The sequence below is a fragment of the Falco punctatus genome (assembly GCF_963210335.1).
Source record: "Falco punctatus genome assembly, chromosome: 2".
Taxonomy (NCBI): domain Eukaryota; kingdom Metazoa; phylum Chordata; class Aves; order Falconiformes; family Falconidae; genus Falco; species Falco punctatus.
In genome coordinates this window covers 88981203-89008037 of record NC_137581.1, presented here as the reverse complement: position 1 = coordinate 89008037, position 26835 = coordinate 88981203, and the positions used below count along the sequence as shown (strand labels likewise).

At 38.4% G+C, this 26835-nt stretch overlaps 1 protein-coding gene across 2 annotated transcripts in view; it reads left to right on the top strand.

The window, feature by feature from the left end:
- Positions 1-26835, top strand: part of POLA1 (DNA polymerase alpha 1, catalytic subunit) — a 215053-nt gene that overhangs the window by 28664 nt on the left and 159554 nt on the right. For both annotated transcript variants that reach the window (XM_080377635.1, XM_080377634.1), the window contains exons 13-26: positions 3611-3685; positions 4887-5025; positions 7924-8081; positions 9379-9463; positions 10275-10336; positions 11083-11172; positions 12765-12881; positions 13642-13817; positions 14229-14358; positions 14694-14813; positions 15954-16050; positions 16601-16725; positions 18551-18700; positions 18924-19046. In XM_080377635.1, coding sequence (XP_080233761.1) covers positions 3611-3685; positions 4887-5025; positions 7924-8081; positions 9379-9463; positions 10275-10336; positions 11083-11172; positions 12765-12881; positions 13642-13817; positions 14229-14358; positions 14694-14813; positions 15954-16050; positions 16601-16725; positions 18551-18700; positions 18924-19046 — 1647 coding nt within the window. The remainder of the gene's footprint in view (positions 1-3610; positions 3686-4886; positions 5026-7923; positions 8082-9378; positions 9464-10274; positions 10337-11082; positions 11173-12764; positions 12882-13641; positions 13818-14228; positions 14359-14693; positions 14814-15953; positions 16051-16600; positions 16726-18550; positions 18701-18923; positions 19047-26835) is intronic.

Here is a 26835-nt window from a genome sequence, read left to right as displayed (position 1 = left end):
CAGCATACTATTTTTACACTATGTTCAGCTTGCGTTTGCAACAAGAACTTGTTTGAAGCCTGAGAGGGGTTTTTTTAAATTAAAAGAAAAAAAAAAAAGGAGGTGGGGCACCAGTAATGTGAGCTAACAGCGGTACATTGCCATCTGTTATGTTACAGCTATGGTGTGCTGCTTCTCTGAGGTGCTGCTTTGGCTCAACAGTTCAGATACACATTTGCATCCTAATTTGTAATGCTGTTCTGACTTCATAGTGGTGCTCTTGTACCAAGTTATGTTACTTTTTTCTGCTTCCATGTAGTCGTTGATGCTATGGTGGTTGTTTCTCAATTTGTTGTTTTCCTATTTATAGCAGAGGGCCTTCTCATCTCCTACTCAGGCTTTGCAGCCTGAAAACTGCAGTGTTAGGAGAAGCAGCAAGCTTGAGTGCTCAGAGGGAGCAATTTCTGATGCTATTAATTTAAGGGAAAAGACCCAACAACCCCAAAACCAAATAGCTTTGAGCTTACCTAACTGTGCATGTATTTTGTTTAAGTTTTATTCCAATTTATGGTGACCTTGTTTAGTAAGAAAAAAATTACTCTAGTGGTATGTTACACTGACTATGTATAATGTGCTGAATTTAGTGCACTGTCCAGTGAAAATACACTTTTTAATTTAAGGGGCCTCTAGGAATTCTTGTGTAAGAGTAGTGTTTTAGCATAGATATTGCATAACATAATAACAATAATACATAACAGTGGTGCAGCTGGTTTGTGAAGTATTACAGGACAAAGCATACATATTACAGGGTAGAGCGCATAGTATTTCAGCCAGTACCACAGCATTGTTGTGCAGGATATTGTAATTATTTAGAAAATGATGGTAGTTATTCTTGGAAACTGACAAGCTGTGCATGTTGTGGAAAATCATTATTCTTGAAGAAAACAGATGTGATACTTTCAGTAAAGTTGTACTGAACTTAAGGCTGTTTTAACTATCTTTGTTAGAGATATGTAAACAAATTTGACTACTTTCTAGTAAAACCCAAGTCGCTCAAAATGAAAAATACAGTACTGTCATAGAAATGACTCTGTTCTAAGCTTGTAATAAAGTAAACAGCTGGCAGATGGTTGCGAAGTCAGCTCTTTTGGGTGCCTCTCTGAAGTGCCGATATCCTAAAGCCTGCAATATAAACGGAGGAACTGTGTGCAGTTACAGGGTTACGAGCTCATTGGGATCATGGATGGTAGGGTAAGAGGTAGTTAGAACAGGCTGGGATGTCAAGGAGGGGGATTCCCTTTTACATGTCAGAGCAATGGGAGTGCATGGAGCCCTGCCTAAGGGTGGGCAAAGAGCTGGTCAGAAGCTTATGTGTCAGGATTAGAGGTCAGACTCATGGAGGTGATATCATGGTGGAAAAAGGAAAGCCAAAGCTCACCTGCAGTTGAATCTAGTGAGGGAGGCAAAGAGGAATAGGAAAGGCTTCTATACATACAGGAGGGCTAGGGGAAAACGTGGGCCTGCTGCTGAAAGGGGCAGGATGCGGTGACAAAGGGCATGGAAAAGTCCAAGATACTCAGTGTCTTCTTCACCTTGATCTTTGCGGCTAAGTCCAGCCTTCAGCAATCCCTGACCCCAAAAGATCAGAAGGAAAGGCGGAAGGAAAGAAGACTTGTCCTCGGTGGAGAGGATCAGGTTAGGGAATGTTTAAACAAATTGGGCAGACATAGGTGTGTGGGTCCTGATGGGATGAATCCATGAGTGCGGAGGGAGCTGGCCAATCTCACTGTGAGGTGATGCTTCATTATTTTTAAAAGGTCATGTTGATCAGAGGAGGCTCCTAAGGACTGGAAGAAAGCCAATGTCAAAGCTGTCCTCAAGATGGGCGAGGAGGAGGAGATTCCATCCAGGGATCTAGAGGCTGGTCAGCCTCACCTTGAGTCCTAAGAAAAGGTGATGGGGCAACTAATTGTGAAAACAGCTGCTTTCCAGACACACAGAGCACAAGAAGGTGCTTGGGAATGTTCAGTGTGGATTTACAAAGGGGAAAGTCACGCTTAACCAAGCTGGTAGCCTTCTGTGAAGAGATGACTGGCTTGGTGGACAAGGGCAGAGCAGCAGCTCTTGTTTATCTTGATTTCAGTAAGGCTTTCAACACAGTCTCCCATAACATCCTCGGAGACAAACTGATCAAGTATGGGATAGGTGCGTGGACGGCGAGATGGACTGAAAACGAGCTGCAGTGCTGGGCTCCAGGGGTTGTGATCAGCAGCACATAGTGCAGGTGGAGGCCAGTCCCTAGTGGCGTACCCAGGGCTTGGTACTGAGTCCAATCCTGCTCGGGTTCTGTGTTAATGACTTGGATGATGGTGCAGAGTGTACCCTCAGCCAGTCTACAGGCAATCCAAACCAGGGAGGAGTGGCTGATACACCAGATGGGCGTGCTGCTGTTCAGAGGGACCTCAACAGCCTGGAGATGTCTCAAGACCTCCAGGTATCTCATCAAGTTCAGAAAAGGGAAGTAACAGGTCCTGCACCAGGGGAGGAATAACCTGAGGCATCAGTAGATGCCAGTGGCTGACTGGCTGGAAAGCAGCTTTGGAGGGGAGGACTTGGTCGTCTTGGTAAATGTGAAGTTGGGCAAGAGCCAACAATATACCCTTGTGGCAAAGGCAGCCATGGGCACCCTGGGCTGCATGAGGCAAAACATTGCCAGCAGGTTCAAGCGAGTGGCCCTTCCTCCTTTTGTAGCCCTAGTGAGACATGTATGGAGAGCTGCGCTCAGCTGAGCTCTCTGGTGCATCCGTACTGGAACAAGTCTGGCACAGGACCACAAAGATACTTAACAAAGCTTGGAGCATCTGTCATGTGAGCAGAGGTTGAGACACCTGAGACTCTTCAGCTTGGCAAAAAGAAGGTTCAGGATGAGGGATTGGTAGTCCAAACCTTATCATTGTGTATAAAGACCTGATGAGCAGGAGTAAAGATGACCCTGGCAGACTCTTCTCATTGATGCCCGAAGGAGGACAAGAAAAATAGGTACCGTTTGAAACACATTAAAATTATCAGAACATAAACTGCTGCTTTACTGTAGGGGAGGTCAGGCACTTGCAGAGGTTGTCCAGAGAGGCTGTGGAGTCTTGTCCTTGGGGGTGTTCAGAACCTAACTGGTGACAGCCCTAAGCTGTAGCTGACCCAGCTCTGAGCAGGTGGCTGGACTAGACAACCTCTGTAGATGCTTTTCCGCCTCAGCCGTTATGTAATTTTTGTGGTGGTCTGCAACCACCAATCATCATGAGTATGTGTGAAGCTTTTGAATTTACAGAACATTTCTGTTTCCTTAGCTATTAAGCTTGTATGTTTTTTGTTTTGTAATGGTTAGTATATTTGTAAGTCAATTCTGTCGAAACTGTTCATGCTAAGAAAATCTGAAGAGATTAAATACAGGTACTAAAAAATTCTTACTGTCTTTAGATGGTTATAATGAGTTGCAGAATTGGTAATATGTGATCAAGCCCATGATATTAGACATGTATGCTATGGCTGGCCTTTATTTCATTAACTTTGTTATTGCACAGAATGAATATTCAGTTGGGAGATACTGAAAAAATAGTATTTTTGTTTTATGTAGAAAGTGGAAAAATATTATGCCTTTGAGATCCCAGATGTTCCAGCAAAATCTGAATACTTAGAAGTTAAATATTCGGTGAGTATAATTAACCTGTTTTCTTACCCAATTAAGAATTTTATGATTTTACTAAAAACCCCAAATTTTAAAACTTCAGGATTTGAACTTTAGTAGCTAGTGGCTGTACCTCTGTTGTAGTGTGTAGTTAGTTGCTTGTGGTCTTATAATTTAAAAAAAAAAAAAAAGCCACAAGCTTGGGGTATCATTTGTATGTTGTTTAGTCCTTAATAAAAAAAAATTATCAGGTAACCTTAACATATGCATTTGTTAGTGTTAGCTCTATTTGTGTAAATAAAGCATGAGAGGAAGAAACACTTCCTACAATTACTACATTCTTCCTACCTTCTCCCCCAATTATAATTTGCTTATTGATTTACAACGACCTATATTCCCAATTATCCTGCTTTATTTTTTATTGGCTTGCCACCGAATCAACTGATAAGCCAAGCAACTCTTTAGTTTACTGGAACAGGGCCCAAAGTACTGTAAGATGTTTTAAATTGCTTACTGCCCTTAAATGTTTTGTTGAATCCATGTCCAGAATATAGCTGATATCTCTGCTTATAATGGCTCTTGCAAATAGCAGCTGGGTGAGAAAGACTTCTGTTGAAGGGCTGTAAGCAAGGATGGAAAAAAATCCTCATAAGAATGTCAGTAGCTGGTTTTCATTAGCAAAAATACTTGATTTAGTTTCAAGTGTAAGAGACTCAGCAGCTTGGGTCAGTTGCTGGGACAGTGCCTTTTTAAGCCATTTTTTTAATGCTAGTTCTAGGTACAAAAGCATCATCCCATAGGGATTTGCTAGCTATCTCAAAATTTTCTTTAGCTGTGCAGAAAACTTTATCCAGTCCTTGTATGACAGACTAGTTACAGCTGTAACTATCTCAGTTTACAGCATGAACAGTTTTTGTATTAAAATGGGTCATCAAACTTTGTTGTAGCCTTGGCTGATAATACTGTCTTAGATCCAGTATGGATAAAGAACTCTTGCTTTAGTGCATTTTTACATTACTGTCCTGATTTTGCTATGCACCTATTCAAGTCAATAGTGTAATTTCTTTGATTACTGTAAGGTATTACAGGTTAAGGCTTTGCTTGTGGGAAATTACAGTGATGTTAGGTATTGTGTAGTTTTCTTAAGGTGCTATCTGAATAGAATGTGTCGACCTTGAAGACTTCTGTGGGGTGAAATGACTTGCTGCTTTCTGTTACTTGCTAGGCTGAATTCCCTCGGCTTCCGCAAGATCTGAAAGGACAAACATTTTCACATGTATTTGGAACTAACACCTCTAGCCTGGAACTTCTCTTGATGAGCAGGAAGATCAAAGGACCATGCTGGCTGGAAATAAAAAATCCACGTATGGTGGTTTGCATGTGAAATACTTGGTTGCTGGAAAACACACATAATTACAGATCAGGGGAGGAGGGGAGATTGAAATTGTACTGATAAATCATTGTTTTGTAAATTAACCTTGCAATTTATCTGTGTAACAATTTGTACTAGATAATGAAACTTATTCTTTCTTCTTTGAGAACTCTACCCATATAAAGTTGCAGACTGTACAGATGAGGTTATAGCTTTGGCAGTGAGAGAGAACTATGCAGTGCCTAGTAGCTACTCTTCAGTACACACCCTAAAGGCACTTCCAGAGTTATTTTCCTAGAAATGTATTCCTCTTTCTTCTCTTGATAACTTAATGTTTGTGCTTTTTCTGCAGATGTATCTTTTTAAGGACAAGCTGGTGCTAGATGGCTTTTTTGTTTGTATATTAGGGTGTTTTTTTTCTGGTGCTTAGAAAAGTTTGTGGTACGGAGCTTCTTTAGTTTGAAATCCTTTCCACCTCATGAGTGGCATGCAGTGTGGGCTGTATATTCCTCGGAACGTAGGGAAGTTGATCATACTGGTCAACAGGCACATCTGTTAGTACAAACTCCTTGGGGCACTTGGTTCGACTGTAGAATTGACAGTATGAACGCTGACAGTGGGAGGATTCTCCTCTTCAGCACCGTGCGCAGTCACTGACAAAGCTGATACCAGCAAGGATTTTGAGCTAGAACAGACAAGACAAATCCCTGACTGCTGAAAGATGGATTAGCTGTGCTGGGTTTTCCACAAGACATTGGCAAGCAGCAGTGTACTTTCTGGCAGTAACTTTAAAGGCCTAAGAATGTTTTTTCATCTGCACTCTTTGCCCGAGAGCTGACCTTGTATTTCTTTGATATTTTCTTTCTTCACCTGAAGAGTCTAGAGCTGGTTTGTTCCTCATCTCCAGTAGGACAGATGTAATGGCAGTGATTCAGTTCAGGCAGTATTCAGTTTTACTTAATGCTTATGTGCATTATTGGCCCCTTAGGAACTACCTTGCCTGAGCTCAGATGCTGACTCCATGCCAGAGTGAAATGGTAATCGAAGGGAGCTCTTTTTTCCTATTTCCTTATCTCTACTACAGTGTTCAGGTTCCAGAGAGAGTCTGTATCTTGGTATCAGAATTGCTCGTTTCAGAACTGTAGCATGCCTGCTCTGTTGAAAACTGTCTTTTAAGATGGCTAGTTCTATTTATGCAAATTTCTGTAGTGGTTGCACTGGATTTTGTGCCCCAAAGCTGGGTGGTTGGGGGTTTTTTGTGTTTTGTTTTGTGGGATGGGTGGTTTGTTTTTTGGTTTTTGTTGAGGGGAGGGTGTGTCTAGTTTATCAGAAGGTTCTTGCTTTCTTGTGTAGCTTCCCTTCCACACTTCCCATAGAGGGTCTTGGAAATAAGCGAGTCTCAAACCATTTGATCAGACTTCTACAACTTCCTCAAAAACTGCCATTGCTATTCATAATGAACCTGTCTTTGTAATTTGAGTATCAGAGCTAGATAGCAACAGAGCTTTTATAGAGCAGTGGTCTCCAGACCTGTTAGATAGCACACCCCTGTCAGTAAAAAATTGAGCATGTACTCCTAATATATATTTATTTATTTATAAACTATATACATGTACCACTGTGCTAAATATTATGTACGTTGTAAAATAAACACAAAAATAGAATTGAAAAAAGGACGAGGTATTTGAAATACTTTTAAAAGGATTTATTAATGGTACAAAAAATATTTTCTCACATCCCAATGGATTGTCTTATGTGCCCCATTTTGGAGACCACTGCTCTGTACAGTGCCAGCTGAAGCTCTGGGTGTTAAGATACTGGAGATGAAAGAAAAGAACTGTTAAGCAATTGATTGCCTGTCTTCCTTTGGAGAGATCATCACTGTTTTATAAATGAATATATTTTAGTCAGTTACCTTTTTGCATTTAGAGCAGTGTTAATGAAAGAAGGTAAAATATATGGGTTTCCAGAGAGGAGTCAGTTTTGCAGGGAGTAAGATAACTAGGTCTACCACAGCTGTCTTCAAAAGGTTAATCCATCAGAAGTGTAACCTCCACTTCTTACTGCATGTAATGTTACCTCATCAGCATCTTTTGTGAGTGATCACCTTTTTTTTTTTTAAAGCAAGTGAAGAATTACAGACCAAAAAAATTCTCAAATTATAATGGGTGCTTAACGTGTCTTTTTTCTCCATCTATCTGTATAATTTTTTAGCTCTTGTACATTTTATGTCTAAGTAGCTTTCTGTGGCCTCTCTTATATTTTAGGATAGCTTATATTACCAGGGTAGGATGAACACTTATGATATTCCCCATCTCTTTTATTTCCATAATGGTGTTTCTGAAGGACTATATCTAAATGAATTAATTATCTGGTGCATTTCAGTCAGTCATATGTTTTTGTTCTCTTTTGATCAAAATTCTTTTGATTAGCACTCTGGCTGCCTTTTCTGTAGCATTTGAGAAATTTATGACTATTCTTTCACTTGTATTAGTTTAATTTTTGTGAAGCTGCCTCCCTTTGGACTGGCTACAAGATTAGATGCTAAGAGGTAGTATATTAATTTAGGTGGAGTTATGTTCACTTGGCTTATACCTTTCTCTACTATGACTCTGTAAAGCTGCCTGAAGTATTTTTTTGCATTACACATCTTCCTGACCTTGATACAAATCTTCTCCCTCCTCTTTGGTGTTGAAGAGCCCCTGGTGTGACTCTCTGTTTCTGCTTGGGAATGTGGGCCCAGGGAGTTACCAAAAATTGGGTGGAATTAGTCTTGGACTGTCCCGCTAGGGCAAAACATTAAAAAGACCTACTGTGTGCAACAGTGCCATTAGAGAAGCCTTACCTGTTGTTCCCAGAAGAATGAAGGTGGCTTGTGTTGTTTCTTCAGAGCCTTCAAATCAGTCGGTCACCTGGTGTAAGGTGGAGGCTGTGGCCATGAAGCCTGGCTTGGTGAATGTGGTTAAAGGTCTTTCTCCTCCTCCTCCTCTTGTGGTCATGTCTGTCAGCATGAAGACCACTCAGAACCCAAAGACTCACCAGAATGAGGTAAGTTGTCTTCTCTCATTCTGGTTTCATTTTGTTCTTTGGCATATACTAGCAATTTTTTAAGGCTTGGAAGAACTTCACCTGCTAAAACATGTTTAAATATATTTACTGCTGTATAAAATTTCTGTGCTGTAGGTTTTTCAAGGCAATTTTTACTGGAGTCTCACCAGCATGATAACTGTGGGTTCAGGGGGCCTGTTTGGTGACAATATTTACTGTGACAGTGGATCCTACGTATTTTTTCAAGCATTCTGTTTTTTCTGTTGTGCGTAATAGTTATAAATGAGACTGTCCCAGAACAGCTGTTAATAGATTATTATTATTTGTTTGGTAGAGATAATCATAGGTTCTAGGTAAAACGACTGGGTTTTTCTGCTGATAAAACTAATTTTGAAATAGAATGAGAATTTTGTCTAAATCTTACAGTACCTGCTATTCTTCTGTGAGACCTTTCCTTTCTTCAGAAAGGAGGAGAGATGTAGGTGGCCACTCTCAGTTGTGGACTGCAGTTCACAGTGTGTAGTTAGGCACGTTTATCTGTTTTTCAGCATGCGTCTCCCTAGCTTAGGAAGAGATTTAGTGCTCACTAATAGGATAGGATACTATTTTCTGGGTGACTGAATGGAAGAAAAATTAGGCTGGCAAATTTTTGAAGCAGAACTAGTCCTGTTGTTGAAGTTAAAATTATTTTGGGGGCGGTATGGAAAATTCCTGGTTTCTAACCAATGTATTGAGACATATGCAAAGTACCAACAGGACTCTGCTTGACAAGATGTTTCGAAGGCCTGCCTACTTTGTCTTCTGTTGGATTTTCCTGACCAGTGCATGAGAAGCCAGTACATCCTTCCTGCCAGCAAAGCAAGCACAGAAGCACCAATAAAGCTAACAGCTTCTAAACACTGAAACCTCTTGGCTTCTTGGCAGTCTTGACTGCTTGCCCAAGGGCAGCCCTTCCGGAGACAAGGCTTCTCTGCATGTTCTGTCCTGCTCATATGTCCCCTGCACTTCATAGGGAATCCTTTTAATTGTGGGGTCTGTTCAGATCCAGAACAAAATTTCATAAAAGCAGAGTTTTCCAAAATGATTTATCGTTCCTTTCAGGTTTCTAAGATAATTGTTTAGGACTAAGTTCTGCTTTATTTCACTTGAGATCAATTGATAACTTTTCTGTATTTAGCTATTTCTGGTTGGAATAGTTGGAATTAATTTTAAAATGATCTTTTGTAGAAACAAGAGAAAAAGATGAGGATAGTAGTCATGCTTATGAAGTTGTGTGTTCTGTATCTTCTTGGTATAGATTGTGGCTGTTGCAGCTCTGATTCATCAGAAATTTCCTTTGGATAAGGCTCCACCGCAGCCTCCTTTTCAGACACACTTCTGTGGTATGTACTTGAAACAGTTCATGAGTAGAAGAAAAATTCCTTTAGAGTTTTTCTTTTGTTATTGTGGATTTTTGGTAGTGGGTTTGTGGTTTTGGTTGGTTGGTTGGGGTTTTTTGTTAGGCTTTTTTACTTAATTTTGTCACTCCAGCAATAACAGCTTAGAATAGGTAAGTGACAAAGTTTCAACTCCCAGACAGGTTTTTCTTCCTGTTTTTAACTTCACTGATTACTGACTTTATATTGAAGACTATTGGAAAAAAAAATATCTTAGTTTGAGATGATGCAAAGTAACCCTGCTTTGTAGAGTTTCCTATCATTTTTATTAGTTTTTCTTTATCATGTGTTCTCTTGATTACTTCACCCATTATTTTAGACCATTTATTTATTGTCACTTAATTACTTTTCAGTTCTTCTGAATGGAAATAAAAAATAAACGTTTCATTTATTTATAAACACCTTTTCTTAGGAAAGGAAGGTCTCTTGCAGCAGTGTCATTATAGTAAGATCAGCTAAACCTTCTGATTCAGACCCTAATCAGAAATGAGGAAGACTACTGAATGCTTGTTAGAGGAAGTTTTTTGGAAGCTCAGACCATAGTTGTAATCTCCAACAATAACCTCAGATATGGCTGATTAAAATTGCTTAAGATAACTGGGTAATGAGCAAAGTATTAAAGACAAGTATTCACACAAGGCTAGCTTTTTAGAATTAAAAGTTAGTTTTGCTTAGTTCCCTTTGTTGTGGATGGATGCTTATGGGGAGAGTACAATTAAAAACTTGACTGTAAGAACAAATATAACTTCTTTTGCAGTTGTTTCCAAACCGAGTGATTGCATTTTTCCTTATGATTTCAAAGAAGCTACTAAAAAGAAGGTAATTTCATTTTGTTAGCCTTCTGATTGCAGTATCCTTTAACATAGGAACTTCATGTTTCTGTGGGTAAGTTATGCAAGAGAAATATTCAACGAATGGCATTATTATTTCATTAGTTTTCCACTCTGCAAACCTAAATCCAGGTATTTTTCTCTCTTGCTTGTAAAAAGAGAGGTGTGTGCTCTGTGTGGTTCAGTACTGCTGCTAGTTGTGCTCATAAAATAGATGGAGTGTTGGACAAGAGAGTTAGAAAGGTTTTGCAAAGAGGCTAAAATTGTGATTTGTTTTCATTGTACTTGACCATGTACTCGTACTAAACAGGGAGAATTTGTTTCTTTTATTGGAGAGTAAAGTCTGTCAGAATTTAGAAGACACCTTTTCTAAAGGGCAGTGGGAGAGCTGACAGAATAATAAAGTATTTAAACCTGTTTTTGTTTTTCCTCTGTTTCTGTGTGATCTTAAGCCTGTGAGTGAAGAATGCACATGGAGCATTTTCCTGGTGTGCTTGATTCTTAGGAGGCTCTTAAAATATCTCCAGACACCTGCATACAAAAGCAAAATGGAAAAAGGCCTCTGAGAAAAGCTTTCTATGTCTATGGGAGTGAGAACAAAAAGCTTTGAATTATAGAAGGAAAGGGAGAACTCTGCGGTGCTTTATTATTGTCTTGTAACTAGGAGGGGAGAGGAGATGTTATCATTTTAAACTTATTGGGTCATTGAAATCAGTGCTCTCTTCCTCCTTTTAGAATGCTAAAATAGAAATTGCTGCAACAGAGAGAACACTGCTGGGATTTTTCCTTGCAAAGATTCACAAAATTGACCCAGATGTTGTTGTGGTGAGTAGGTCTGAGACTTTAGAGTTAAATTAAAGCATATTGTCAGTTCTTCAGCTTTGTTCTTCTACTTTTGTCCCCTTATAGGTTTATTAATGTTTATCTTAGGCTGCCATGTGAATTGAATTTGCTTATAAGACAGCAGGTGTACTTTGATACAACAATGATACAGAATTTTCCCTGACAACATTTTATACATCCTATAATTTCCCATAAAACCTGAAATAGGCAGTATTTCCATAGTACCTGAAACAAGTATTTTTATTTTTTTTTAAATCCTTACTTGCAAAGACAAAACACAACAACAAAAAACCCCTTGTGATTTTCTGGAAGAACGGGAGTTCTTGGTATACTTAGGAGTCTCTTTTAGTTCAGGTGCTCGTATATTTATGTCACCATTTAGATTGTGCTTACACTGTAAATCAAAATGACAAACTATACAAATCAGTGGGATCTTAGCAAAGTTCTTTAATAAGCTTTCATATGTTTTGTACTATATTGGCAGCTGAGGATTTAGTATAATTACTCCTTTTTTGTTATGTTTAATTAATGTAGAGTCCTGATTTTCATTTAATGAAATTGTGAAGACAATTTGAAGTTGGTTATAGATTTGAGGTTGGTCACATACAACTTGTTATTTTTCGGTATGTAAATACAAATAGTGAGCTGTCAGATTCCTGATGTTTTCAGCTCACTGTGGCTGGTGTTTGCCCTACCAGCTGAGCCTTCCTGGTTGTTACGGGGAGGAATCACAGGAAACACAGCAGCCGGTGGTTTTGAATTGAAGATGCCAGTAGTAGGGGTGTGAGAGCTCTGATCCTAAAAAGAACAGAGCTGTGTTAGTGGAGTTAATTTGCACCTGGTTTAATTAAGTGCTGTTGAAAACCAAGCTGTATCAATATAGGTAGGACTATGGCTGTAATGCTGCTGCTGATTTTAAGGAGCTTCTATATCACAGTATTGCACTACACAGATGTATCTGAAATGGTGATCCTGCAGATCCTGGTGGCTGACTGGTCCACACAGGCTCATGTTCAGGGTAGCATTTTGCTTTCAGCTGAGGTTACAGACCAATGTCATCAATGTCCTTAGCATTATTTGCAAATATTACTGAAGTACTTTTGATTTGTAAATACTGGTTGCAAGGTGTGCCTGTCCAGATTTAACAGCTATGCCTGTTGTAGTATCAAAGGAAAAAAAAAAAAACCATAACATTGTTTTGTCAGTATTGAGGCTTTCATGGATGGTGAGAAAAGGAAATATTCGTAGCTAAGTTTATATGCTGTATAAAGAATGTTGGTGGGGTTTTTTTCTGGAAAGCTTTAAATCCTAATCTCTGGTATCAAAGCATAGAGCTGAATTGTGTGTGCTATGAGACAGTTATAGAGCTGATTTTGGTATTCTGCTGAACAGCATTGTTAGTGTTAAGACAGTACTGTTGATGAATGTTCTCTTAGAAAGTGCTTTCTGTAAGAGAGATAATGCCTCAATTAGTTGGAAAAGAACACAAAGGGCAAAGGAATACAGAGTGTGTGAAAGTAAGTCTTTCAATTTGCATTTGGTGTAACCTTTTTTTTTATTTTTTCTGCTGCAAGGGTCATAATATTTATGGATTTGATCTGGAAGTGCTGCTTCAAAGAATTAATGTGAGCAAAGTCCCTCACTGGTCCAAGATAGGTCGACTGAGGAGGTCCAATATGCCAAAGCTTGGGGTAATAAAATTGCTCAAGTCTTTTAAGCCCCTTTATGTTGCATGTGATTAAAAATGAATTAATTTTGCTGAGAATTCGTAAATGTGACACTGATGTATTTTGACTGTTGGTCATGTGGAATTTCATGTGTCCCAGATCAGAAATGATGGGTGTTTATATGACTTTTATTACAGTAATAAGCTAAACTAATTTTCAAGTTAGGCTAATTTAGTTTACATATCTCAACTAGATGATGGTAATGACAGATTAATTGCAATAGTCTTTACTGTAACAGTCTTTGTCTGCTGTAACTGTAAAATGAGAAGATGTACTTTGGATTGATTGGTGAATCATCTCATAGAGAGCTGCTGAGTTAATAATTCTGTAGTTCTTAGTACATATTTCTTAGTACATATTTGTTCAGAGGACAAAGTGTGAGACTTGGAGTACTGAAGTGCTGAATGTGGTCATATTCTTGCCTGTTCCTGTCCTTCGTAGAGGCCAAGATGAGTGTTTGTGTGTTGTTTGTTCTGTGACCTTTCTGTCCTCCAAAAAATGTCTTTGGAGGAAAACCAAAATCCACACCCATGTTCTTGTTGGGACTATTCTAATTATTAAAGCAAAAAAAAAGTATTAATGGTATTGAGTATTTAGAGTATTAGAGTATTTAGTGACCAACTGACTTAACAAAATACATGCTTGTAGGACTCAAGTAATTTGTTCTCATGTTTGTATGTTTCATTTTGTTTGGGTTTTTCTCTCCTTGTGTGATATCGTTAAGGGTCGAGGAGGGTTTGCTGAGAGGAATGCTGCCTGCGGTCGAATGATCTGTGATGTAGAACTTTCTGCTAAAGAATTAATTCGTTGCAAAAGTTACCATTTGTCTGAACTGGTCCATCAGATACTGAAAACTGAGAGGATAACAATTCTACCAGAGGAAATTAGAAATATGTACAGGTATGTTCCTGAATCATGTTTTTAATCTTTCACTGGAAAGTAGAGGGGTTCGTTTCCCACTATACAATCTCATGCTTGCTTATTTGATTTCTCATGGAGATGGTGACTTTCCATACTGGTATTTGGAAAATGAAGTATTATTTTAATAGCATTTTATAATGTTTCAGGTTACTCATGGGTGGTAGCTTATTATGTGTGAAGCAAATTGATTTTTGAGAGCATTGGTTTAAATACACTAATAGGATATGCAAGCTTGAGTTTTGGGGAGGGGTCAGTTAAAAGGGTTTGCTATATAATTTGACACTGGTGTGCTACAGATACCATGTTTTCTATACAGCATATAGGTCTAAACTACTAGAGTGCAAAGGAGGCTGATTGTACTTTACTGGGCCATCCCTCTTCTTTTCCCAGTGATTCTTCTCACTTAATGTTCATGCTGGAAAACACCTGGACAGATGCCAGGTTCATTCTCCAGATCATGTGTGAGCTGAACGTTCTGCCACTGGCTCTTCAAATAACAAACATCTCTGGGAATGTCATGGTATGTTTTTATTACTTTTTGCTTCCCCACCCTCCTTGTCCCACAAAAACAGGTCTGTGTTTGATTTGCTAGTTCTAATTTGTAAACAGTAATTGAGAATGTATGATGTATAAATCTTTTTGCTGTAATGAGTGTGGGAGTTCAATGATCTAGTCAGGTAATGTAAAACTTCCTTAAAAATACCACATTTGAGTTTTGTGCATGGTGATGATACAGAATAATAGTTATGTTAGGTGAACTTATAATTAGTTGAAGGATGTTGCGTAGTCTATTTCTGCGTGTCAGTGTTTTCTATGCTTTGCTTTTAATGCTTTTTTTTCCACTCCTTTCTATAGTCAAGGACAATGATGGGTGGACGATCTGAACGTAATGAGTTCTTGCTGCTTCATGCTTTTCATGAAAAAGACTACATAGTGCCAGACAAACAAGTTTTTAAAAAGCCTCTGCAGAAGCTGGTGGGTCCAGTTTTTCTCTTTCCAAAAGTTTTTATCAAAAAGGAAAAAAAATATTTCCATTTTTTGCATACTATGTTTCTGTGAGAGCATGGAAAACCCAAAAATATGTTAGATGTAACATAAACTTAATGTTACAGCTTACACTTAATTAATGTTTTTTTTTGTTGAGTTGATAACGGAGATAGGTATGGTTTAAAGGGACAGTGTAACACCTTTTCCATTATATCACAGATGTACAGAAACTCAGTTGCTCTTTTAGTTGAAAACTGAAATAAGCAAAGTACTTGTCTGTGTAGGGGAACATTAAAGAAGGAGATAGTGTTGCACAATAGATGCATGTCTGCCCTACAGTTATTTTGCTGATGAACAGTTTTTCAAGTATAATTTGTAAGATGGGTGATATGGGAATGTGGATAAAATATCTAGGGGTATTTAAAAAAAAAAAAGCCTTTGGATAGTATCTGTGTAAATAATATTTCTAGAAACATCTATATGTATGTTAGTATACAAATTAAAATTCAAGAATGTATTTGTATTTTGCTCTATTTTACTTTTTAGTTTTTCTTTCAAAGAAGTTCCACAGCAAATTCCAAAGCAATAAATTCTGTTGATTTTATTGTTGCATCAAAGCAGTGTTGGAATTTTAAAGAATTCAGAATAGCATTGAACAACTAGAAGAAAAATTCTTATAACAACAAAACAAATAGCAGAATACTCTTTAGATCAGTAATAATGTTTTTATTTGTTTTATTAAAGCCCAGCTATTGTATTTCCAAAACCTGCATTTTATTTGGGCAATAATACTACTTCTGGGTCATGAGTTGATTTTTTTTTCCCCTAGTGTTGACATTTACAGCCAGCCAGAACATGCATACTTGTGCTATGTTGAATGATGACAATTCTTTAAGGTCTTTGCAATCTCTTGTTAGAAGTTTGTTCCTATAGGATTTGACTTGAATGCTGTTTTGACACGTAGAGAGCTTTAATAAGTATCATGATGAAAACACCATGTTTTGCATGTATTTTAAAAGGAACTCTGCACTGGCTCCTAATTTCACATTTAATTTGCCAAAAATAACTCCTCCAACAGTACAGAAATCTTGGAGACTATATAATGACTTTTTTAAATGCCAAATGTAGGTGGATGAAGATGAAGATTTTGAAGATCAGAATAAATCAAAGATAGGGAAAAAGAAAGCAGCATATGCTGGAGGCTTAGTCTTGGATCCCAAAGTCGGTAAGATGTGGCAATTTCCTTCCTTCTGTGAAGTTGGAGACAGGTAGGTTATATTAATACAGAGAAATGGTAATCTGTATTTTGGGGGAGTTTGGTGTGGTAGTTTGGAGGGGGAAGGGGATTGTTGTGTACAAGAAAATTCCCAACATTTGTTGTGAACTATTCATTCTTGGAACATTTTTCTCTTAGCTTTTTTGTGAGAAGATTATGGTCTTGCAAAGAATTAGGACTGTTTATCTGTGTATAATTTTCTAATGGACACGTACGTTTTCTTTCAGTTTCTCCTCTATGTGGGGAAAACTGTACAAGTGTCCTATAGTAACACAGAAGCTATCTGTTCAACTCTGGTGAGTTAATGGGGTTGGATCGTTCCACTTCTGACAGCTTTCTATGATAGGCAGTGGTGCATCTCAATAACTACTTTAAAGGGATTTAGATGCTGGAAATGTGGTACAATTTCTTACTGTTAACTTAAATGTTAATTGTGGAGTTGGATGAAGTCCTTAGGGAGACCGAGTAATTATGACTTTTGTTTTAAACTCTGTTTTAGGTTTTTATGACAAGTTTATTTTGCTTCTCGACTTCAACAGCTTGTACCCTTCAATTATCCAGGAGTTCAACATCTGCTTTACCACAGTGCAGCGGCTGTCATCAGAAGCACAGAAAAAGGCAGAGGTTTGTGTGCTTTAACTTGTGACTTAGGTTTCACTGTCTTAACTTCAGTGTGTTTTCTGTGAATAGGCTTTATAAAAATCTGTTCTTTTCCACTATTTATTGTTTTGGGGTTTTTCCCCCCTCTCACATGTAAAAAAATTGATTCTTGTTTAAAGATGCATCATAGTAAGTTTTGAGTTGAGACTTTTTGAATATTATATGTCTTGTCATTTTCCTTTCAGTAATACTCTTACAGAATCTTGGTAAGTTCTCTCCCATCTAAATAAAATTGGTTTCTTCGTGAAACAAGAGTTTCAGTGAGGCTCTGTTGTCTCTTTTCAGTCCCAGGTCCTCCTAGCAATTTCTGAGCCTTTTGACCAATTTCTTCCTAACTTGGTAGAAGCTTCCTAAAGTGAAGTTGACACAGAATTCATGCAAACATACCTGAATGAGGGAGACAAAAGCCTTGTGCTTCTGCTTGTGAAAAGGATGCAATACGAGCTCAACCCTTATTAGACATCAGGAAAACTATGTGTGTGTCTTGGGGGTGTGATACTGTGACTATGTCAGCTGCAGGATCAGCTTCATGGAAATTCTTGGTGTTTAATAGAGCATTAAACTGTATTAAACACAACTGAAAAACTTCCTGAAGGTATAGTTCCACATACTGTTTTCTCAGCAGCTCTATTGGCCATGACTTATTTGTGGTTGCTTATTCTTATTTCCTCAGCTGTGCTGGCACAGCTTTTGGTGAAGCTGTGCTGTAAACTGAAGCAGTGAGCTGGTTAGGTCTAAAGGTTAAACTTGAGGTTTTTATTTTTAACTGGTATCAGCTCACAGGTCAGAATTAGTGTGTTGTGCAAAAGTACTTATGGGACGTAGTTAGTTCCATAAGTGAAATATCAGCACCATAGCAGAAATGAGGAAGAAAGTATGTGGGACTTTCAGTAAGTTCCTCCAAAATCTCTGTGGATTTACCTCACTTATTTAAGTGTGCTTCGAACTGAAGCATATAATTTTGTCTTCTGTCAAGGTATGATATTTAATCAGATTTTGGTGTCATTCTCGTTATGGTTCTTCCCAAAGTGCTTTACTGAACTTGCTAACCTCATAGAATCTCTGTTGTCCTTTCTTTGTATATTTCTGTCTGTTTCATTGAGCTTCAAACTTCTTTCCATTTTTGCAGAGCAGCCATTTCACTGGTTATGCTAACATGAATGTCTGCTTTGTTTGGTTATTTTGCTATAATCAAGAGTTGCTTGGGGTGAAGTTCTCATTCTGCTGCTACTATTGATTCCTCTTTTTGGTCAGTTATCTTATTCAAAGTATCAGTTCCATAGGTGCTCCATTTTACAGTTCTGAACACCAAAAATACTTAATGCAATATTAAGAAATAGGATGGATTTTTTTAGCATGAAAAGAATTGCTTCTGTATGTGCTTTTCTGTATTTTATATATATATATATATATATATATACGCACCCCTAAAAGTGAGGGGGTGTGTGTGTGGTGTCTGGATTTATATATATATATATGCACAAATGTACATACATACATACATACATATATATATCTTTAAAAAAAAACACATTTAAAAAAAAAAAATAAATTCCTGCTACTGGTCTGTGTCTCTCTTGGATTTCTCCCAGAATCAGGATTAATGCCTGTCCCCCAGAAGTGAATAAGTAATATAGTTAAGTACTACAAAAAATTTCTCAAGCTTGTTCTAAACTGTGTGATACCAGCTGTGTGGTTTGCGCTTTTTTTTCCCCCCAAGCTTTTCATTTAACACATCAAAATCTAATTTCAGGCAAAAGAATGATAATCAGTGGTGATCATTTGACAGGTTGAAGAAGAGGAGGTAATTCCAGAGCTTCCGGACCCATCTCTGGAAATGGGAGTTTTGCCTAAAGAAATCAGAAAACTGGTGGAGAGAAGGCGCCAAGTTAAGCAGTTAATGAAACAACCAGATTTGAATCCTGACCTTTATTTACAGGTGTGTTTTATGGAACTCCTTTGATTTTCCTTCCAGTCCCCTTAAGTGTCCTGATCAGCCTTGCAGAATAGGGATGATTAGTAGTGGGAGCGATTGTCATGTCCTTTACTTGTAGCCCACTATTGCTGCAGACGATATAAAAAGCTGTGAATGTAATTGTGAATGTTAAGTTCTGTTCTCTGGCTATGGTTGTATCATTTTTGCTGGTTATGTTTCTTTTCAGTATGATATCAGACAGAAAGCTTTGAAACTCACTGCTAACAGTATGTATGGCTGCCTGGGATTTTCCTTCAGCAGATTCTATGCCAAGCCTTTGGCTGCTTTGGTGACGCATAAAGGGAGAGAGGTAAGTCATTCAACAGGTTGTACACACATGTAAAAAGGGTGAATTTAAGCCATGTACTTTTTCATTTAATAGGAGAATGATCTTGGTTTTGAACCTTTTCCAGAATTGTGGTTTTTATCTTACTTGTACTGCAGAAGTTGGGGAACAAAAAAGAAACTGGTGTCTAGAAAAGAATCAGATAAATGTCTGTAAAGACAAGTTGAGGCTCTAGCTAGAGCCTTGTTTTGAATTAAACTGCTTAGTTTCAATGGGCCAGATAATGGTGACAGAAAAATCAAGGCTGCTTTCACGTTTTCCATGAACTTCCAGTTCTGCTTGATGGATTAGTCTTTGATTTGGTGGTATGCTTCAGCTTTGGATGAGCTTGCCTTTGGCAGGACTGTCCTGTGGCCTGGTATGTTGAGCTCACAAAATCCTCAGGTTTGTGACAGGGCTGATGAATCACATGGTGACAGTGTGTCTCAGGGCCTTATTTTCAGAAACTCTTTGTTCCTTAAAATGAAGCTTTACATTAGCTTCAAGAGGCCTTAAATCTTCAATCTTGAGAGTTGCCTTTATCTTTATAGGCAAAACTACTCTTGCTATTGATTAGGGTGGCAGCTGAATGCAGACCACATCAGTTTGGTCCCAGTGGGAATATTAATCATTAAAAATCCAAAACTACTACTGATATACAGTGTCTGAAAACATATTTTTTAGTGATGCTTCATATTGGTTCTTTATGGGAGGAGAGTACCAAGCATGATTCTGCAGATGTGGCAGGATGGCTGGTCAGCCTTTGTGTTGAGCAGGAGGATGGATGAGTTCACATCTGTGTTCAGAGGCACATAATCCCTGCGACCTGAGGGCACAGCTGTCCTTCTTGTGGACTACCCAATGCACTGAAGGTCCATTTACAATGCCCAACTGGTTGCATAGGGGCATTTTGTTTCTGATAACACATCTTTGTTTTTAGGTCTTCCCACCTAAACAGTTCTCTAGAGACAGCACCACATTTGTTGTCCTCCCGCTTTATGTAACCAGTATGTTTAACCTTACACATGTTTAATGAGGAAGTAGTTTCTAGGTTTGGTAAGAGCAAATATGCTCTCCAACCATGTGAATTCAAAAGTTAAATGTTTCCTTTAAGGAAGTAGTGTCTTTTTTTTTTGGTGGTGCTCTTTATCTATGGGGTTGGCATGAAAAGCAGCTGTGTAATGGTTTTATATTTTCTAGCAATGGTTTACAAGTCATGAATTTGACTTTTTGGGTTTGTTTTTTTTAATGATCTCCATTAGTCATATGAAACACCTGTCACAAACTGGGTATTGTATGGAAACGAGCTTTTGAACTCTGTTAAGGGGGAGAAATACTTTTGTTTGCGCGTACAGTTTATTCTAATTGTCTGTGACTTAACAGTTATAGATAATGTTGCAGAAAACTCTGGTGTTCCTGCATTATGTTCCAAAGTGATGGTGGAATGGGAAAATCCTAAACAGGTAGTGCAGGATGCACTAGGGAGCACTTTGAGACACTTTTTCTTATATACTTGATTATTATTTTTTTTGGAAAGGATGTCTTACCTCTTAAATTCTGGTGGTGGTAGGCATGGGCTTGCTTCTGCCAAGCCTTTGCACACATTTGAATCTCCAGTTTTTAGTTGCTCTGAATTTGGGGAAAAACTCATTACTATGGCACAGTGTTACCTGGAAGTATGTTGTACCCAGTGCAGGTCTAAAAGTTCCTTTATGACATGGGGCTGCTTGGAGCACAGCAGAGAGATGCCAATGGGAGTCTGTGGGAGTCGGTCTGCATCTGGCAGCACTAGTGCTGAGCTCAGTAAGACATTACTGTCTCAGTAGGTCTCCTCCATGCAGTACAGCACCTCCCATAGAGCTAAAACTATTGCTTTTTTTCCCATTCTTTGAGGTGGATTAGTATTCATTACTCTGGATACTGTGGAGACAACAAACTTTTGAACAAAATTTGAGAATTTTTCAGCGTGATCTGTAATTTTATGCTTCTGTGTAAGTGTGATAGATTCTGATGAAATACACTGTATATGCTCTGTTCTGAAAACTTGTATTTTGAAGTAAGTAGTCAATAAACAGATACAGCTTTATTAGTTCCTTGGTTTTTCAGTAGTATTTGCCATAAAAGACACAAGAGGACACCTTTTGTTTTCTGGGTTTTTTTTAAGGTGAAATATTAAATGTGGAAAAATACTGCTTTAAAATTTTGTATTAGTCTTTCTATTCATATGTTTCCTTTTACCACTAAAACTTAAGTATAAAAATGTAAGAGGTGAACATTAAGTATAAGGAGATTTGGGTTCTCTATAATTAAAAAATAAGTACTGTGGAAAAATGTCATTGATCTAAATTTAAATGGCCTTTTATGATAATAAGTAATTGATTATTATTTTTTTTTAACTGCTGTGGAGGGATCTGAGTAAATGCAGGTAGGCTTGTAGATGTCTAAGCAGGAAAAATACTGTGTGGGATGAAAACTGAACTTAATATTTGCACTAACACAATTACAGTTCAGTTGTAATTCTTAGCAGAATAATTGAAAGTGGAAATTACATATTTCAAGTTGAAGAAGTTCTTGAAGTTCATCGTAGCGTTAACTTTTCATGTAGCTGAGAGAGAATGAGTTTTGATGACTTTGGTAAATTTCTTCTTTCTGATTCTATGAGTGAAGACTCTTTCACTGAAGCTATAGAAGACTGAGTATTTCAAGCGTCTAATGCTGAGTGCTATGTACTACCTCTTGCGGATTGCAACTTCTTTGTGGTCTGGCAACGCCAATGCACTAGAAGTAGTGGAACTGCCATGGCTTTCTATAAAGTGGCTAAAAATTCTTGTAATTACATATTGCCATTTAAAAAACTTGTTTATGCTAGCCAGATCATAGCGCTAGGACAGAGCATCATCTGTAAGAGCTCAGTTCTCTTCAGTCAGCCTTAATGAGATGTGAGCGAGTGCCTGACCTTTATTTTTCTTAAGTCATGCGGCGGAATTGTAGCAAAGCCTTGCAACTCGGGCTGTGTGTAGGCTGGATCCAGCGGCGGGGCTACCGTGTGTCGTCCCGTGAGGTGTAATTTATGTGGGTAGTGTAGTAATGGTGGTGAGTGTTCGCTAGATGGCGATAGAGACCTTGAGATCATTAATCAATTAAGACTCATTTTTGTCACAAAGTGTTTTAAACCTTGGCTGTCAGGTTTTTCAAGCGGGTCTTCCTTGTTTGGGTTTTTTTTTTTTTTCAGTTGTTGTAATCGCTAGTAGGGAAGGTAGGGCATATCAGTGGGAATTTTCCAGAATTTAGTTATTGTATATCACAAGCTGGTTAAGTTTCGATGTATTTTGGAAGAAAAAACAAGGGCAAAAATTTAGGGTGGGAGGGATTTAAAACTATAGCTCATATCTGTTTGGTCTTTTTGAAAAATGTAAATGTTTTCCTGTTTTGATCATTAGAAACACATTGGTTCTTGTTCTTATAACAACAAAATAGTTCTTTCTGCTTTTGCAATCCAAGTGTTACATTATTGATCTGGAATGTGTTAGAAAGATTCCTGGACCTTCTCTTCCCCCTGCCCCCCCCCACCCCCCCCACCCCTGGTGTTACTAAGCGTTTGCCTGGACATTGCTCTTGTTGTAACTACAGCAGTTGCTTGCATGGAAAAGTAATAGGAAAATATTTAATGTATTTTTAGCTGTCCTTTAATGTAATTTAACAACTGGAAACAAGATGAGTCGGGGTTGTACAACCAGCCAGCTTTGCACTAGCAGGCAGCGTAAGGTCATGCCTTTCTAGCCTCTTTAAAGGACAAGTCTTTTGATGAAGTGTCAGTTGTCTTATTTCCCAAACGCAGGATGCCCTCTGCTGCAGGATTTTCCTACAGGACAGCAAAGTTGTTGAGAGCATTTTATTTGTAGGCAGCTTGGTTGCTAATGGCTGTCACTCAAAGCTGAGGCCTTTTCCAGGTACTTGCTTTTTTCCACGTTGTTTTTCATTGTTGCACGTTTTTGCCCAAGCAGCTAGAAAACTTGCCTTTGAAAGGAAAATAACACATTTGCTGTATTCAGCAGTACTAACAGGTTGATCTAGTGTTACAGTATGCAAAATAAAAGGGGGAAGAGGCAATTGGGTTAATTCCAACTTTCTTGTTCAGATCCTTTAGATAAATTCTCAATTAATAATTAGTTTAAGGCCCTGGCAGTCAAAAGGAAAGAATAAAAGCGTGTTATTGTAGCAGTCTGGGAAAAGAATGGATGAGGGTGGAGGAAGATGAGCTCATTTTAAAAAAAATTAAGCAAGGGTAGGTAAGCAGGTTAATGGCTGTCTATTGTAATTGTCTTGCGTAAAGAAATCCATCTCTTTTTTTTGCAATTTTTTTAAGTCGTTTGTCCAGGGAGATTCGTCATCAGCTACTTTCTCTTAATTGCACCTAAAGCATTAGTTATACAGTCTACAAGAGTTGTCATGTGAATGGGGGAGCTGTCAGATTCCTGGTTTCTTCCAGTTGTTGTAGTGGGAGAAATGAGAAAGAGAGGAAAGGAGCCTCCTGTAAGTCTCATATAAGCATACTGTCTATATTTAAACAGGGAATACAACATCAATATAACATTTCTGGAAGATGTGGAACTTGATGACAAAAGGCTAGGCAAAGAGTTTCTTAATTGTTTTTAAGTATAAAAATGGCAAACTGAAATCTTAGGGGAAATAGTGCTGAATCGTTGCAGTGTCCCTAAATGGAAACTGTTGAGGTCAAACCAGTTGTCACTGTTGTTAAATTTATCATTATGTATGCAATTGTGAGCCAGTGAAAAAGCTATGTATGTTATTCTGCATGCCAATATCCAAAATGAGTTAGAATAGACATTTCAAGGCAGAGGCTGCTTACAATCTGAAAATGCGAACTGAGTACCAAGTAGTAGAAAAATTATGGAACATCTTAACATTTGTTGAAATGAAATATTATTATTGTTAGTCAAGTGCATGAGATGACATCTGGTCTGATAAAGACTTTTGCATCTCCAAGGAGAGGAAATGAAACATTTAAATTAAGAAGAATGGCCAGAATATTTTGGGTGAGGAGGAAATTAGTCTGAAGAAAAAAACATTATTTTATTTTGGGTGGTGTGGGTTGTTTTTTTTTTCACTGGACAGAAAGGTTTTATTTCATGGGTATTCACTGGGAAATGTTTACGAAGATTGATCAGATTCAGATTGATTTTACAGCAAGTCAGATGAATAGAGAGACTTTCTTTTTTGTGACTGCTTATTTTAAGATTGTGCTATTACAAGAGGTGTGGTGCCTCTCACTTCCTGACTACTGATTTCTGTGAATGGGTTATAGCAATTGTATGGCCCCATGGTGAGTTGGATCAGCCTGGTGATCTGAGCTGAAAACTAACTCTGAAGGAAAACCAAATTGATTTCTGTTGGATCAATGACTCAGTGACTCACTGCATGCTCTTAGAGCTGGTAGAGGAGAAGGCTGGGAAGTGGGGGCAGACCCAATATGAGGTATAAGGGGTCAGGCATGACCAGGATTTTTCAGCTCACCCCCAACTGGGAAACTGGTAGGGTTAGTGTTAATAGGACAAACACACGGGGGGGTTGTTTGGTTGTTGTTTTCCTCCTCCTCTACTTTCTTGGTTTTTTTATGGCTTCCTATCTTGCCAAAAGACATAGATTTTACTTGAGTCTTATCTTAACCTGGCTGACTAGGTCACAGCCTAGTTCCTCACACAAAATTGTGGTAAAACTGAAAACCAGGGTACTGGGAGACCTTAAAGAGCAAGGTCTCTAGCACATTTTCTATATCTGAAATGTAACAGTATGGCCCCTTGCAGAAGCCACATGTTGGGCAGAGGGGTGATACCTCAGGATCAGGAGAGGCAGAAATGTCTCTCCACATCCAGTGGTAATGCGAAGGGCTCTCAGGTGCACAGTAAAATGCTGGGGAATGCACTTGAATCCTGCAACCCCCAAAGTTTGCCATGCTTCAGCTTTAGAGTAACTGAAGAAATATTTTAATCCTGTCTAGAATACTGTAGGGATTACGGGATTCAAAAGACTGAGATCCTTTCATGGTTGTCTTCAGATAGTGGCACAGAGATGCCTCATAAAAGGGATGTATATGAGCATGGGAGCTTCACCGTGAAGGTGAGAGCTTTTATAACGTCACACCACCATTTGTAAACTACTTAGGTTCTGTTTTCAAACAAGTTCATTTTTCAATACCCACTGTTAAGGTTGAAAGAATACAAATGCTGACTGCTGCCTTAATGTTTTTCTCCAGCTTGTGTATTTGTTAGCACTACAAGTCTTTGCAGTGCACGTTTTCTTAGTTTGTTAGTAGCTTGCCATAAAATATTTCACTTTTTGAGACTTTAACAGAAGTTGTTCTTCAGGGTGTTCTTGCTTCACTTATTTGCGTCATGCGTTTATCTTAAATTGGATGTTGGCCAACCATGAAACCATGGAAACCATGGGTTTGCATACCTAGATAGTAATAAAGTTTACAAAATGAAAGACTTGCAAATCAGGGGTTAAAAATAATTTTCCTTTTCAAGTACTATTCCTAAGAGTATAGAAAAATGATCTGAAGTGTCTGTCTCCCATGAGACTTAAATAAATATTCATACTGTCCTTCAAAGATATGACACCTTGTTCTCATAATCAAAAAATTTCATGTATTTCCTGGGAATGTTGCCGACTGTGCAAAAGCTTACTGTTGCACAGCAGACTGTATTAGAAGCTTTTTGCTCCATCTGCAATTACATGATCTATTCTTTATCCTCTTGGATGAATACTCATTTGAGCCTACTAGATGTGGTGTTTTTAGGTAATGATTTAAGGGTGGTGATGATCCTCCTGCAACATACAGGGAGAGGCTAAGAGCTGGGTTTCTTCGTTCTGGAGAAAAAGTTTAAGGATGGTCTTCAGCAACCTAATGGGGGCTAACAAGAAGCAGCCAGACTCTTCCCAGAGATGCACAGCCTTGCACCAGGCAGGTCTAGCCCTGTCTTGGGTAGGAGGTTGGGTTAGATGATGTCCAGAGATTCCTTCGAACCAACATTTTTTTATGACTGTCAGTTTAGAAGTTCCGTTAATTCACACTCAGATTTATCACCAAGGTCAGCTAGATCCAACATATGCAAGAGTAGCAACTTGTCATTTGGAGTAAACAAAGCTAGAAGGATGAAGACATTTCGTCAGTGATGCTTGTCTTACCAGGCTGTGTTGGTTTCAAAGCTAAGAAAAAAATCTTTGCTTTGAGTACTTCGAATGCAGGTTTTGCTGTATAGATCAGGTCGTGTGATCTCTTGCATGTATGTCCTTCCACTGGGCTTGTGCCAAGATTCATTGGCTTAATTTAGAAGATGTGCATGAACGGCTTATGCTATTTTCAGCATCGAAATATACTTGTGAGACAGATGAAACAGTTTGTTCAAGACCTTTATTTGTGGAAGGTGGACTGGCTCTACTGCTGCAGGTACAATACCTTGTAAGGATATAGGAGATCGTGGTGCACAACATCAAGAATTCTGCTTGGGACAAAGGATTCTTGAGAAGTAGATCTAGTTTGACAAGCTGGGGCATACCTGATACAGATCTTGTAACATAAACAAGCAATGTTAGAAGCAAGGAAACCTGTAAGTCAGGCATATAGCCTAAGCTAATTTGTTTAGACTTTTTTCGTAGTGGAAAGAGGGCAGTGTCAAAGCTGGATGAAATAAATCCTCCAAAATTTTAGAGCGTGATACGTGATTGAAAGGCACGTGAAAGCTTAACTTAT